Raw genomic sequence first — 15,403 nt, 5'->3', positions numbered from 1 at the left:
ATGCCAACGCACGTGGCCATTGCAGCCTGCTGCCAAGAGAACAATAAGCGTGCTGGCCATTGCCCTTTTTTTAATTGCTGCCCAGTACATGCCAAACTGTGCAATTAGGGTTTGTTTCCATGTCCTCTGCAGTTGTCAAGGTTTGCACTTAAGAACTGTTCATTGTGGTTTCATTTTAAGGACAACAAAGTCACATCTTTGTGGCTTATAAAGGAGCTTTGTTATTTCTCAGACACCAATCTCATTTGTCTGTAAACTGTATGATGCATCCCACAGATGCCCAATGAGCCCACAGGCCCAGGTTAACCCTGCAGCGGGAACTAGAATACTCCTTGAGAAGCTGACGTCTCATGCCTTGGACAAGTGTACTCTTCGCTGGGTGAAAAACTGGCTGGATGGACGAGCCCAGAGGGTTGTGGTGAATGGGGTTAAATGCAGTTGGCAGTGGGTCACAAGTGGTGTTCCCCAGGGCTCAGTGTTGAGGCCAGTTCTGTTTAATATCTTTATCAATGATTTGGACAAGGGGATCGAGTGCACCCTCAGCAAGTCTGCAGGTGGCACCAAGTTTACAGGCATGGTCGACCTGCTTAAGGGTAGGAAGGGTCTACAGAGAGATCTGGACAGGCTGGATCAATGGGCTGAGGCCAATTGTGTTAAGTTCAACAAGGCCAAGTGCTGGGTCCTGCGCTTCGGAAACAGCAACCCCATGCAGCGCTACACGCTTAGGGAACAGTGGCTGGAAAGCTGCCCCGCAGAAAAAGACCTGGGGGTGCTGGTTGACAGCCGGCTGAATATGAGCCAGCAGTGTGCCCAGGTGGCCAAGAAGGCCAACGGCATCCTGGCCTGTATCAGAAATAGTGTGGCCAGCAGGAGCAGGGAGGTGATTGTTCCCCTGTACTCGGCACTGGTGAGGCCGCACCTCCAGTACTGTGTTCAGTTTTGGGCCCCTCACTACAGGAAAGATGTTGGGTTGCTGGATTGTGTCCAGAGAAAGGCAACCAAGTTGGTGAGGGGCCTGGAGCACAAGTCTTATGAGGAGCAGCTGAGGGAACTGGGGTTGTTTAGTCTAGAAAAGAGGAGGCTGAAGGGAGACCTTATTGCTCTCTACAACTACCTGAAAGGAGAGTGCAGTGAGGTGGGTGTTGGTCTCTTCTGTCAGGTGGCTGGAGACAGGACGAGAGGAAATGGCCTCAAGTTGAGGCAAGGGAGATTTAGGTTAGATATTAGGAAAAATTTCTTTGCCGAGAGGGTTGTCAGACATTGGAATAGGCTGCCCAGGAAAGTGGTTGAGTCACCATCCCTGAAGGTATTCAAAAAGCTTGTGGACAAGGCACTCCAGAACATGGTTTAGTGGGCATGGTTGATGGTTGGACTCGATGATCTTGAAGGTCTTTTCCAACCTCAATGATTCTATGATTCTAAGTACAAAACTATTTTAAATGCATGAGGATTCAAAGTAAGCACAAGTAGCGCCATAGTGAGCAGAGAACTCGCCTACACCTGCAGACTTGGACTTGGGTTTTGTGTCTGAAGACCTGCTGTCCTCTCATCCATGGGCAGGCCTGTCCCCAGCCTCTGCCGCCTTCGGTTCTCCCAGTACAACTTTACAGGATTATGCAAGTGCAGTGGATCTGAGGTTTTAAACTTTATTTTTTAACTCAAATCAGTTTGCTGATCTGGCTCATCACAATGCCCCACAGACAGCAGTACTGGCCCAGCCAAGGTAACAAAACCCCTGCTTTGCTGCTGGGAAAAAGTTTCACAGGATGGTGATGGGAGAGAAAAGGTACAACAAAATTTCACACAGAGATGTAGAGTTTGCAAAAATGCATCAGAGCCAGAAATTCCCCACATAAGTAGTAATGCAGGTTCACCGAGAGAGGTGCTAGAGACATTGCGAGGACATGTCCCTGAGGATGGGTGTCCCGAGCTTGCTCAACCTGCCCAGAAGGTCTCTCAGTGTCTAGCTCTGCGTCCTTAATCCACAGACATTGTCCAAATCGTAGCATGCCTCTGTGACTGAAGCAGGCACCTCAAGCTCTGTAATTAGCATCTCCCCATCCTCCCCTAACTGTCCCAATAGTGCCTTTTGCAGCTGCTTGGGAAAGAGTTAGACAACCCTTCTCTATAGCCCATACTGCAGCAAAAGGCTTCATCAGCGATGGTAGCGAAGGGTAAGCAAGGGCTTTGCACCATGGCAAATGGCCTTGCTTTCCCCAAGCAAAAAAGAAAAGCTTCCTAGCAAAGTGCCAGGACCCGTAACTTTCTTAGACAAACACACACTGACATTCATAAAACTACCGCAGTGCTGATCCAGGCCTCGGATGACAGAAGAGAAATATCCCTTTGATTTAAGAGGACTGAAGCTTAGTATAAAAGCCAAAAAAAAAAAGGGGGGGGGGGTGGGGGGGTGGGGGTGGTGGTGAAATATAGGTTCTGGCAGTCATGCCGATTCAACTAGGTTATTGTACATCTGCAATGCCTTTAATCAACTCGCGAGGACTTGCGGCAAGCTTTGTAACACAAGCACGCCTTTTCAAAAGGCAAAACCTCTAAATTTGCAGCCCCAACACCACTTATGCCTGGGGAGTCCTGTGGGGCCAGCCAGCCAGGGCGGCACCCAGGGCTGTGGGGAATGCCGCAGCTCCAGCCTCACTGGCAGCCCCCACCTGAAAGGGAGGGCCAGCACGCATTGCTGCAGACAAAGGGGGGACGTGGCTGGTTTGTGGGGTGCTAACTGGCTTTCCTCGGCAGATTCCTGTGTGTTAAAGCAGCATTTTGCCCATCGAGGTAGGCGGGAGGGGGGGGTTCCCCACACGTTTGAGTGGGGAATAAAGGGGAAGCGCTCTCCCCATCTCAGATCAGCTTGAGAAGTCACCCCAGCAGCTGACAGGAGCTAGTTCGGAAACACAGAGGGAGAGCAAGAAAACGGCACCACCCAAGCCAAAAGCATGCGAAAATGGACGGGACCCCCACGGGGGTCACCCCTCCGGGGCCTGCACCGTCCCTGCTTGGAAAACGAGGGACTCCAGCGACCCGCCAGCGCTGCTTTCAGGGCCCCTCCCGTGGGGAACCGGGTTCCTGGGCAGGTGATTTCCCGTTGCCCCCTCGGGGAAGGCAGCGATGGATGTGCGAAGGGTCAGCCCGACCCTGAAGCGACGCCGGCGCCCCGCCACCTCCTCCCCCGGCCGCCGCGGTGCGCCCTGGGCGCTGTAGTCCTTGGGCCCGGAGCGACCCTCCGCGCTCTGTGGCGGCGGGGGGGACGGGGGGGGGGGAAAGGGACTCTCCTTCCCGTGGGGCAGCACGGGGGCGGGGGCGGCCATCACGTGCCTGGCGCGGCCCGGGCGAGCCGCCATTTTATGAGGAAAACCGGCGGCCGCTGCCCGTTAGCGGTAGCGTGGGGCGGTGTGCCGCGGCTGAGGGGCGGGGGGGCTCCCACCCCTTTTTATTTCCCTTGGCGCTTTCTCCTCCTTTTACTCCTTTCTCTCCCCCTTCCCTCCCTCTCAGATTCGCCTCCCTCCCTCTGCTTTTGTTATCCCTCCCCTCCCTCCCCTCCCCGCCCCCGCCGGCACTGCGGAGCCGGAGACGTGACCCGGGCGGACCCAGCCGCGGCCTTTTCCCCGCTGCTCCAGCCTCTCGCCGCAGAGTCGCATGTCATCTATCCAGAACCTCCAATCCTTCGGTAAGAGCCGCCGCCTGCCGGCACCCCTCACCCCCTCCGGCCGCAGGGAGCCCCACAGTCACCCCCCGCCCCGGCAAACCCACCCCGGGGCGGGGGGACGACTGCGGCCTTCGCCGCCGTCCCGTCCTCGGCCCGCTGTCCCTTCTGTCCCCCCCGTCCACCGGCATCGTCCTGCCGCCGCTTTCCCGAGGGCCCCGGTGCGGTGTATGTACGCCGCTGTCGTCGTTGTCCCCCCCCACCCCGCCGCCCAGGTGGGGTGACATGTCTCAGGTGACATTGAAGCCGTTGCTGAGCCGCTGCCGTCCCCGGCGCTGCGCAGCGGACTCTGTAAAGGCAGCTCTGGCTGCTCGTCCTTGTCCTGCCGCGGTGCCGGCGTCGGGACACGCAGTGTGTGTGTGCAGCCGACAGGCGCGGGGTAGGAGGCTCGTCTCCCTCTCCGTTTGCTCCCTTGCCGCTCCCGCAGGAGATGCTCTGACACCCGATACTGCCTTGTGTGCCTGGATGTCTGGTAGCACCCCAAACTGGGCTTTTCTGTCAACTCTGCCGTCCCAAAGTTGTAATCTTTGTGGGCAGAGGGAGTTTAGGGTTCATATCCTCTGCTAAGGAAAGAAAGCATTTCCTCAGTTCCAATTGCTTGTTGATTTGCTGCCTCATCTTATCCTTACCAATGTCCTAAAACCTGATACGTGCTCTGCAAAAGGTATTGTTCCTATAGATCGAGCTACACAGATGGTAGGTCACTTCTATTAGCAGGGAAGTTTGACATGCTTGGCCATGGTTCTCCGCCTTCCTTATCTATAGGCAACAGAAGTGAGCAAGTTAACACTTTATACAATAATGTTGCCAGGCTTTTGGTCTCAGTTTTGTCTCTAATCTTGTGCACGTACAAGCCCTGTGAGAAGGTTATGTTAATCACAATTTGGGAGCTGACCCCATGCTTTGGAAGGTGCTGCCCAAAAGATTTGTTTGAAGCAATCCAATGTTAATACCTTACAGTGCTGGATTATCTCCAACTTAGAATCCTAAACTCTGCCAAGTGATCTTTGTGACAGAGTCCTCTTCTTTTTTTCACCTTTTCTTTGACTGAAATTTTCTATTAGTGTTTGCCCCACAAGCTGTGAGGCACAGTGAAATTCAGCATGTTTTAACAAATGCCTTAGTAGAAATCAAGCCAGTCAAGCTTCTCTTGTGCTGTACTTCTTTCCTGTGGTGCTTGCATCCTTATGATGCTTTCAGTGCCTTTAATGCTTGTCATTCTTGTTTCTACAAGGGTCAGCCTGTCTGCAGCTGAGCTACTTCTTTTCCTATTTCTGCTGAAGTTTTACTCTTGGGGCATTTGTTTCGAGTGGATGGCAAAACTTCATCAGTGTTTTTAGGTTTGAGTTTTGGATGGAAGTTTGGGAAATTGTAGCTTGCGTGGCTGTTGAACCTACGCTTTTGAAGATTGACTCTTCAACGTGATTCTGATTAGTATCAAAAAATTACTTGTGGTTTGTCTTAAAAAAAAATTACTTAAAGCACTTCATGCTTCAAGATTTATTTGGAGCTACTGATTAGGAAACTTGTACAGCTATAAAATTTCTTGATAGAGTGAGCATTAAGAAGTATAACCTGGAAACCCAGCATATTGGGTTTGCGCGGCAAGGTTTTGGTAGCGTGGTGCTACAGGGGTGACTTCTGTGAGAAGCTGCTAGAAGCTTCCCCTATGTCTGACAGAGCCAGGGCCAGCCAGCGCCAAGGCCAACCCCATCAGTGACAGTGGTAGTGCCTCTGGGATAACGTATTTAAGAAGGGGGGAAAAAGTTGCTGCGGAACAGAAACTGCAGCTGGAGAGAGGAATGAGAACATGTGAAAGAAAAAAGCCTGCAGACACCAAGGTCAGTGAAGAAGGAGTGGAGGAGGTACTCCAGGTGCCAGAGCAGAGATTCCCCTTGCAGCCAGTGGTGAAGACCCTGGTGAGGCAGGCTGTCCCCCTGCAGCCCAGGGAGGTCCATGGTGGAGCAGGTACCTACCTGCAGCCCATGGAGGACCCCACGTTGGAGCAGGTGGGTGCCCAAAGGAGGCTGTGACCCCATGGGAAGCCTGTGCTGGAGCAGGCTCCTGGCAGGACCTGTGGCCCCATGGAGAGAGGAGCCCATGCTGGAGCAGGTTTTCTGGCAGGACATGTGACCCCATGGGGGACCCACACTGGAGCAGTGTGCTCCTGAAGGACTGCACCCTGTGGAAGGGACCCATGTTGGAGCAGTTCGTGAAGAACTGCAGCCTGTGGGAGGGACCCCACGCTGGAGCAGGAGAAGAGTGAGGAGTCCTCCCCCTGAGGAGGAAGGAGCAGCAGAGACAACATGTGATGAACTGACTTCAACCCTCATTCCCCATCCGCCTGTGTCACTGCGGGGAGGAGGTAGAGAATTTGGGAGTGAAGATGTGCCTGGGAAGAAGGGAGGGGTAGGTGGAAGGTGGTTTAAGATTTGGTTTTATATCTCATTACCCTACTCTGGTCGATTGGTAATAAATTAATTTTCCCCATGATAGTAATTAGTGAGTGATCTCTCCCTGTCCTTATCTTGACTCCTGAGCCTTTCATTACATTTTTGTCTCCCCTGTCCAGTTGAAGAGGGGGGAGTGATAGAGTGGCTTTGGTGGGCACCTGGCATCCACACAGGGTCAACCCATCACACCCTTCTTCCTAAATGCCTTCTGGTTTCACCTGTGCTAGATAAATTTGAACTTGGAAGAATTTGAGAACTGACCTTTCTATAGTCAAAGCCTAAAATGTTGTTACAATTCTTGTCTAAAACTACTGACTGGCAGAGGGGTGCTGGATTACAGACAGCCTCTGACATCTGTTAGTGTCTGTTGCCGTTTTTTGTTTACAATAGTAGCCAAGAATTACATCCATGCCTTAAAATGCTGTTAGCATGGTAGTTGTCATGATATAAGACTTATGTTCTGGACCAGTAAAGGAGTGTGGGTATAAGAGTTTTTTTATTTGTCTGTACTTGTCAGCTGATGTGACAAAAGATAAGACTTCCGTATTTCACTTAAAATGCCTGTGGCTGTCTTAAGACTTATGTGCACTCGATGTTCTCTCAGAACCATGTTTTCAGGTTCAAAGCTTCAGGATTTACAGTTTGTAAGAAATAGTGAAGTAAATTGATACTGTAGCTGAAAGTTGTTTATATCTGGGAAGGCATTGAAGAAACTGGAAGTGTGATAGTTGAGAGCACTATGCTGAGTTAGTAGGCTGGTGAGACTTAATACAGCTGTAGAAAAAAGTACTCTGATTTTAACAGTGTGTTTTTAAAGAGGGAGAAAACAGCAAGATTATCTGCTAAATCAAGCTCTTTGTGAAGTGAGAAACTTATCTGTTAGTTTTGAGCTTGGGTGTTTTCCTTTGTGGGCATTACATGAATCTCTTTCGTCCTGCAGACCCCTTTGCTGATGCAACAAAGGGTGACGACTTACTCCCGGCGGGGACTGAGGATTACATTCATATAAGGATCCAGCAACGAAACGGAAGAAAGACACTAACAACTGTTCAGGGAATTGCAGATGATTATGACAAGAAGAAACTTGTGAAGGCTTTCAAAAAGGTGAAGTTGCTGCTTTGATTTGATAATAAAGATATTATATAAAGGAGTATGATAGCTTTCAATACTAAGTAATGGAATGTTTCTTTTATTTTGTTCTTGCCAGTACACATCACTTTCATATTCAGGCTGATCCCTTTCCTTGTCTTTCTCAAAACTCCTGTGTCACCAGACACTCATTTTTGCTAAAAAGTTAAATATTTCTTCCTATAAAGAAGTAAGTAAAATATATTCTGAATGTTTCATTAAAATTTCACAGATACCTGGCTTTGCTGATGTGAAGAATAAAATCAGTTTAAAGTAGAACTGGTTTTGCATTCCTGCTCCTGTCATAGCTGGGTTGCTGTTGAAAATAGAGATCTTGAGTTTCACCAGGATGAAAATATTTATTTTAAAATAGCGTGGAGTTGAAAGGCTGTATCTTATGACTTTGAGTGTTGGCCAGTTTCTTCTGCACAGTAGCTAATCCTGTCTTTGCCTGAATTTACCATCAGCAGCTTAGTTTGTGCCTGTATGCATCAGCAGGTATCTTCCATTTACTCTCAAAATCAGTGTAAAATAGATCTAGCCTTTGCCTTGCTTGGCATCAGAATTTAGTAAGCAGCCCCTGTGACAAAATTCTGCTGAAAAGACTTACTAAGCAAAATCATAATGTACATCAGATGTCTTATAATATGAATGTTTCTCTCTAGAAATTTGCTTGTAATGGTACTGTGATTGAACATCCTGAATACGGTGAAGTTATCCAGCTTCAAGGTGACCAGAGGAAGAACATTTGCCAATTCCTCTTGGAGGTGAGGGACTGCAGATAAATATCTAAACCTCTCTGGAAGCAATAGAGTGGCAGGTGGCACTGATGTTAATTAAGCAGCTAAAGATGTCCCCTTTAGTTCCTTTGTATTTTCAGCCAAAAAGTAAAGTGATGCTTGCAGAATGAGAGTAAACCTCTGGTAAGAATCAAAAGCACTGTAGAATGCATTTACCCTGCTACAACAGACCACTTGTTCTCTGGCAGCGCAACTTGAGTTCTTCATTTGTAAAATGAAGTGTTTGATGCAAACCATAATGCTGAGACTGAAAACGCTATAGAGGAGAGAGGCTTACTGATGTAAATCATGATGCAGAGATGTTACACTTTCAAAGAATAAGTGCTTGTACTACAGAACGAGTCAGATGTCTGATTAGATTTTCTGTTTTGTGTAGTCAGTTATTCTGCTTGGCCCAGAAACATTCTGAAAACTAGAAAACTGCTTTATTGAGTATATACTATATTGCAGTTTCTCTAATCAGAGTATAAAATTGTGGTAACTTGATATCACTGTTAATATCCTAAGTGGGTAAGCTTTACTGAAATATGTTGCTTTTCTCCTTTAGATTGGCATTGTCAAGGAAGAACAACTGAAAGTTCATGGTTTCTAAAATACCTGTACTCTCATGAAGAACCCTGCAGTATTTGGTCTTACCTAGCCTGGCTCTTCTGTGAAAAATGAATCTTTGCAGTGAATGGACTTCCCTGTTACCTGAACTTTTAAAATTTGATTCACATTTGCATGACTGCGTGAAACATGTGGTGTGTAGACTAGAAACACATAAGAAAACTTCAGTAAGGTGGTAATGAAGACACTTGTGAACTTTAACACATTTCCAATGGAAATGTTTTAGCAATGATTGTTCAGTTGAGTACTCACCACCTGACTGAAATGTGTGGGTTGTATTACAATAGAGTATGTTGTTGCTTAAAAATAAAAGTTTATTCATATATTTTCTGGGATATCTGAAATGCTTTAGCTTAAGTTTTAAACTAGCGCAAGCAGCCTTACTAAAGACTGGCTTAACTGATTTGTGGCAAGTGTAGCTCACTGCTGATTGAATAAATTGGAAAATCTACACAATAAAGTACTAGCTAATTAATCAGTAGATTAGCTTGATGTGATCTTATCCTGTAGCTGTAAGACTAGAGCTTTAAAGTCTTTTGTGTAGGTGTATCTTAGTAGCAGCATGATAAGACATAAATTGTTTGCTGAGTAAGTAACTGGATCTTCTCTAAAATCTACTGCAGTGACTATGAAGTATTAGTGTTAAGCATAGTAGGACTAAAATAAACTGAACTCCTTAAGGCTGCTATTACTGATAACATGCTAAACATCTAGGTCTTGCATAGTAATCCCAAAACTTTTGAAGGAAATGCATGGGATTTTGTATCTCTTCTGTCACTGAGTGAAGGGAAAAGACATTGAGTTAGCTTCTGCCATGACTGTGCCTTTAACATTGGCAAGCAGAGCGCTTTAGTTAGCTGGTAGTGTTAGCTGCAGAAGTAAAGAAGGGAACAGGCTCTATGCTAACCTTTTTACCTTTTTTTTTTTTTTTTTTTTTCCTGGTATGAAAAGTTTTGCTGTGATTAATGTTTAATATGGAGGGGTTTGTAGTGGGGTTTGGGTGTTACTACTGAAAGCTGATTTAGCCTGCTTTTTTAGCAGGCAATTTATTCAGTGTTATCTGAAGTTATAATAGGTTTGTTCCACCATGCTTTTCATCTAGTTTTACTTAGCTGTAGGCATTTGGTATTCTGCTTTTAAGAGATGTCTCTTTACAGAATGAAATTACTTCATTTGGTGAAACATGCAAAACTTATCTTCCTTGTGAGACAGGCATGGAAATTTTCTCTGAAACATTTCAAAACATGCGGAGCTGGGAAACAGTAAAAATAGCGGGTAATGTTAAAAAAACCTTTGTGTAATATAATGCATTCTCTGGAAAGGAAGAAAGAGACATTTCTTTACTGCTGAGACTTATTAATAACAACTTATTCATAAAAAATAAAAATCGATGACTACCTAAGTAAACATCAAGAATAGGCAAACTATATTAGTAACATCACCCGTGCCTATGCTTTTTTCCTGTTCAGACTTGACTTTCTAAACAGAAATGCTAAATTTTAACTCATTCGAACTTTTTTTTTTTTTTAGATTTCTGAATTTAGATATGAACCTTTATGGCACTTGCAACAATTAGGGGAGCATTATAGAGCATTCATATGACAATTTCTTTCTCTGTCTGGTCTAGACAATTCCACCTGTAAGAATCCAGTGTCCAGTCTCTCAGTCTCCACAAATTCTGCCTGGTGTTACAGATCTTAACTGTTCCAGACAAAGGATGTTCCAGAAGATTGTATACTATTAAGGTATAATGTGTTCAAGAGGAGGAGGAGGGAATGCCTGCTGCAAAACATGAAATGCCAGCACACAGAAGGAAAATCCAAAGAATAAGTCTTCTGCAAGTCTTGCACATTAGCAGAATAAAATAATTGTACTGCAAGTTTACCTAGTCCTGATTCATAGGTGCTAAGGTAATTAATCCTTTGGGGGTACCTAGCACTTAGTGATTTTCATTTTCTGAAATGCCAGACAAACAGACATTCTTATTTAAAGCTTGCTCTCCTGCTCAAGAGGAAAAACAAGCAGTATCTTCTCCTGTTTCACTGGTATTATGTGAGTACTTCTGGTGGTTTTTGAATTGGAGATTAACAAATGATTAGCAAGTCCCATGTGTTACTGAGTCACTCTTCAATTTCAGATGGCATTCCGTTAACTTTTACTACCTAAGCTTGAGTCATTTCTCCATAGTCATTCTATGTGGAATAAATAAAAACCTTTGTTTTCTTCCTCCTCATTTAAAAGTCCTTTCTGGTGGGAGGAATCTTGCAGTTGATGGGTGTCTTGGTTTTATGCTCTAGTGGAGCTGTTTGTATTTTGACCTTTGACCAGAATTAGAAGGAGAGGGAATAAGAAGTAACACAATTGAAGTTTAGATAGATGAGATTTGTTGTGGCAACAGACAATTTAATCTTTGTAGAAGGAAAGCAGAAGTGTTTGTCCTTGAAGTGTTTTAAACTAGAACAGTGTATCGATAAGATTGTAACTAGTCTTGTTACAAGCCCAAGCTTCTTTGCATGTTCTGGAGGAAGGGCTTCAACAATTTCATTTATTATCACCTTATGCTGAAACTTCTTTGTCAAAGCTGAGCCTATTTGGAATATGTATGTGTGTTTCAAGAATGCTGAAGAACATGGAAGACATTGGGAAAGAGCTGTTTAAATTACTGCCATGAAAACCTGTTTTCACAGTGAAGACAGGTTTCAGTCTTTCTATCTGTTCCAAAATAGGTTAAAAAATGGTAAAGGATGTGGCCCATAAATGTCGAGGCAGTAAAAGGGAGCTAATAATAGAAAACACTTAAAACCTACTAGTAGAACTTGAGACTGGGCAAGCTCAGACTGCAAAGAGTGGCAGCTTTTTTTTTTTTTTGTTGGAATATTGTTAAGTCCGTGTCCTTCAGATCTCCAAACCAAGACTGCCTTCTTAGTGATATCTAGGCTTAATCACAAGCTGCAATTGGATGTAGGAACTGCCGTTTCAAATTCACAGCCTTGCTGTTCATAGTTGTATTAGGCTGTTGTAGCTGACTCTTTCAGCTGATACACTGGAGTAAGGTGTTGCATAAATAAATTCATTGAATTGTCTGCTCAGAGCCTATGCCTACTTAATGCAGCTATGAACAGTGAAGCCATTGTTTACCAAATGGTGGTAGCAGTCCCTGTTTGTAGAAGATGAGATTTAGTAATTTAAGTCTGTAAGCTGCCTACTTCCTCTTGTTGTGTGAATTATCAGGCCCTTGATCTTCACCTCTGATCTGCTAAATCTGACCATGTATTTCAGAGATGAGTGTGAAGAGCACAGCTATGGGCAGATGAGCAGTAATTTTCTTAAGGGAAAGAACCTTTGAAAAGAATAGTGTCCAGATTATGTGTGCACGCTATTCATTGGTCCAGTGGCTTTGCTTAAACCTTATTTCCTGTACTGCATTCTTGCACAGCCTAAATAAAAAGCATTTTGTTTGAGAAAACTTTTTTGGAGAGGGAGGAGGGAACCCCACAAAAAAAAAACATTTTAGGAAATAAGTTTGTATCTTAAGTTTGTTTTCATTAACTTAGGTTCTCCTGGACTGCAAGACCTCTATAACATTGTTATTTCTGTCTCTGTATCTTTAAAAATTGTAATTAAACTTCTTGAGAGTTTGGCATTTAAGGTTCTAAATATATCTAAAGCCATTGTAAAACGTAAAGTTGTGAAGTTGTTGAAGCTTAATTTTTAAATATTTGAAAAAATAATTATCAGAGCTCTGCATTTTGTCTTATACTGCCATCCTGCTAATAATCGGTATGTAGTTGCCCTGAAGATGCATACATATTTACAGACTTGGCAGTGAGTGGATATCCTTGCTGCAGTGCAATACCCTGTTTGTAGTTTTTGTAAGATCTTATCTAATGTGCTGCACTGTTACAGGCTGTATTACTCTAATTTTACAGTATAGGACAGATGTACCTTCAGTTCTGGTCAGCAATTATCTTTTTCTTAATCCTCCTGGAAGGCTCTAGTGCACAGGATCCATGTGATACACCCTCGTTTAAAGTGGCTCAGTTGTTCCTCTTACTATATGAAAGTATGTACAAGATTGGTATTTAGCCAGTTAAAGAATGGGGGAGGCCTCTTTATAGATTACTTTGGGACACAGTAGGGGTTACTGTCACTTTTGGTGTGTTCAGTGTTCATTAATGTCACTGAGTGTTCCTCTAATTAGCGTGTTACTACCACTAGGGAAATGGAAGTGGGCTTAGAGAGTCATGTGTGTTTAAGTACTAAGAATCTGCCTTCCTCCTAAGACTCTTCATAAATCCAAACTCAGTTTAATTAGGAACGTGTCTCCCATGCACAACAACATGAAGGTTATTTTACAGTTGCCAGATCAAAAGCTCTTGAGATGAGTAAGGGAAAAATGACATAGTTGGTTTTATGTTTGCTGTACAGATGCTTCATGCCTACTGTTTCCAGTTTACATTTAAAAAAAAAAAAAAAAAAAAATTTGTACTTGGCATGCCTTTTTAATGTTTACTACATGCCTGTGATTGATCTCTTTATGAACAAGTCTTAACCTGTATTGAGTATTGCTAGAGAGTTGAGACAAAAAAGTCTTTTGAAATAAAATGTACCAATGTTATTTTATGTATGCTTTTCTAAAACAAATGGAATTTTATGCTGTTATTAAGGAGGACTATTTTTTTGGGTGGAAGACAGAAGTAGTGTAATTTAATAGTGATGTATGTGATCTTCTTGTAATCAGCTTTGATTTTGTCAAGAAATGTTATATTTCCTCTTTCATATTTCAACCATAGTCTGTACTAACCAACTTAAAAATATTGTGACTTGTACTGGGATATCATAGCTCTAAAACAAGGTAATCATATTGGCTTGAGGTCTAAAATTTTGGCTAGAAGAGGATCACCTAATTTCTTGAATAAGCAGAATGCATAGTGTTTGAAGATGAAGCCAGTAATGTGTGCTCAAGTTTGGTCTCAGCTATTTTAGAATGTCTTGCATCCATGAAATGTGACAGCACATTTCTGAAATTAATTTGGGGTCTGATTAAAAGTACTTGTGTATATAATAAATGCTTTTCTTTTTTCCCATTTTAAGCCATCTTTGCTATGATTATGCAGAAAAAAAACCCCATGATACAGGCTCACTTCTCTTAAGACTAACTGAATTCAGCAGATGTGGTTGCAAGTAGAACAGTCATGCTCCTCAAAGACAGGGTTTAGCTGTCAGCTGTGTTTGTGGTCCCTCTGACAATTGGACAGGGAGACAGCGCTGTTCCTACAGTATGGACAAACAAGCCTTGAGAATCGTGGTGGCACAGCTAACCCCATGGAAGAGGTGATGCAGCAGTTAGTTCAGTAGCTGTCCCACAAATTAACTAGAAGGTTGCTCTTTTAGGTAAACCCAGCAAATGACATAAATGCATTGGTTATGTAATCAGAGAATAGTTTTGGGGTAGGAAAGGTTAAAAATGGTCTATTCCCAAGAGTCCTGCTAGAAAAATCTACTGAAGGGCAGCTCCTGTTGTAAAGGAAGCAGCCTTTAGCTGCTCTCCAACAGAGAAAGTTAGATTATCTGTGGGATGGGGGTACCTCCTGATGAGTGATGGGCTACACCTCAATAAACAGACCGAACAGTCATCGGTGATATCAGCACATCTGTGCTCGGTAACACTGGTGAAAAAGATGGCCTTGCAAACTGATACTTGTCTGTATCTGATGCTGTCAGTATCTTTGAGTTACACGTGTAACTCAAAGCCCAGATCTGCATTAGGACTTGAAGATGCGAAACAAAACCACTGTTTTAAAGGTTCCTTTAGTAAATAGTAACCTGTAAATTAAGCCATGCATTATTCAAGATAATTTATATGAATTAGTATGAAAAAGGTCCTTAGGGAATATTGAAAGAAGAGTATTTTCCTTCCTTACCCAACTTTCCTTTAGGTAAGGTTTTGCAGTGGCATGGAGCAACTCTCTGATTGTCCAGTAGTGCTTTTACTTCATAAAAAAATACTGTGAACAGTGCTCTGTTTGAAAGTAGCTGGGCCTGGAATCCTCACCCATCACCGCCTTCCATGCTAAGCTTTTTTAAAGGGCACCGAGGGGAGGAACATCTCCAGGGGTCATCAAATTCTTTCATTTCTCCTGGTAGTGGAAGTCAATTCCAGTACTGCCTTAAGTCACGCTGAAACTAGATCATCCTTCAGTAATGCTATGGAAGATAAAAAGGGTTTTCTGCAGAGGGTGAGAGGGAAGGAGATGCCTGCATCTTGCTTTCAAGTAGAGCAATGCAGGGCCCTTCAGGTTGCTTCTACCTGAAGCCAGTCTGAACGTGGCACTGTCTGCTGCCTTGGGGTTTGTACTGCACAGAAGCAGCTGCATGATATCCAGGTCTTGGCTGGTTCTCAGCAGTTCAGACACATACACAGCTGGGTCGCTGGCAATAAGTTCAAAATACCAGGTCACTCTGGTCATGGGATGTGATGTGACCATGCAGAAATGGACATCTACTGTGGGTCTGTCCCTACAGCTCTTTAATTACTTTTTGTCTGTCTGATAAAAGTAGTATCCTAACAACTTCAGGGCAGTATCCTCTGAACAGGGAAAATTGACAGTTGTCTGCTGTGGAGATTCACAGGGGAAAAAAAACCCAAACCTGTAGGGTTCTGGAAATCATCCAGGCCAACATTTAGAAGACAG

The 15,403-nt window shown here is 44.2% G+C and overlaps 1 protein-coding gene across 4 annotated transcripts; it reads left to right on the top strand.

Annotated features, from left to right (window-relative positions):
- The first annotated feature begins 3,351 nt into the window (after positions 1–3,351).
- EIF1B (eukaryotic translation initiation factor 1B) lies at positions 3,352–13,790 on the top strand. 4 transcript variants are annotated; one of them, XR_007508141.1, is made up of 5 exons: positions 3,352–3,682; positions 7,112–7,275; positions 7,965–8,066; positions 8,647–8,842; positions 10,336–13,790. XR_007508141.1 is itself a non-coding variant. In XM_049817258.1 (4 exons), exons 1-4 carry the CDS (start codon positions 3,652–3,654, stop codon positions 8,689–8,691), a joined length of 342 nt encoding a protein of 113 aa, XP_049673215.1. In that variant the 5' UTR covers positions 3,352–3,651; the 3' UTR covers positions 8,692–13,790. The 4 variants fall into 4 exon arrangements, 1 of the variants encoding a protein (XP_049673215.1); XR_007508140.1 differs by having other exon boundaries at positions 9,866–13,790; XR_007508139.1 differs by having other exon boundaries at positions 8,647–9,983.
- Positions 13,791–15,403: the final 1,613 nt, after the last annotated feature.

This window comes from Accipiter gentilis, chromosome 14, assembly GCF_929443795.1.
Source record: "Accipiter gentilis chromosome 14, bAccGen1.1, whole genome shotgun sequence".
Lineage (NCBI taxonomy): Eukaryota > Metazoa > Chordata > Aves > Accipitriformes > Accipitridae > Astur > Astur gentilis.
This window is presented reverse-complemented; position numbering and strand designations above follow the sequence as displayed.

Bases quoted from the DNA above. Each gene is read 5' to 3' on its own strand.
- EIF1B (XM_049817258.1), top strand. From the start codon at position 3,652: ATGTCATCTATCCAGAACCTCCAATCCTTCG. The intron at 3,683-7,111 runs GTAAGAGCCGCC...TTCGTCCTGCAG, and splicing joins CCAGAACCTCCAATCCTTCG to ACCCCTTTGCTGATGCAACA. The intron at 7,276-7,964 runs GTGAAGTTGCTG...GTTTCTCTCTAG, and splicing joins TTGTGAAGGCTTTCAAAAAG to AAATTTGCTTGTAATGGTAC.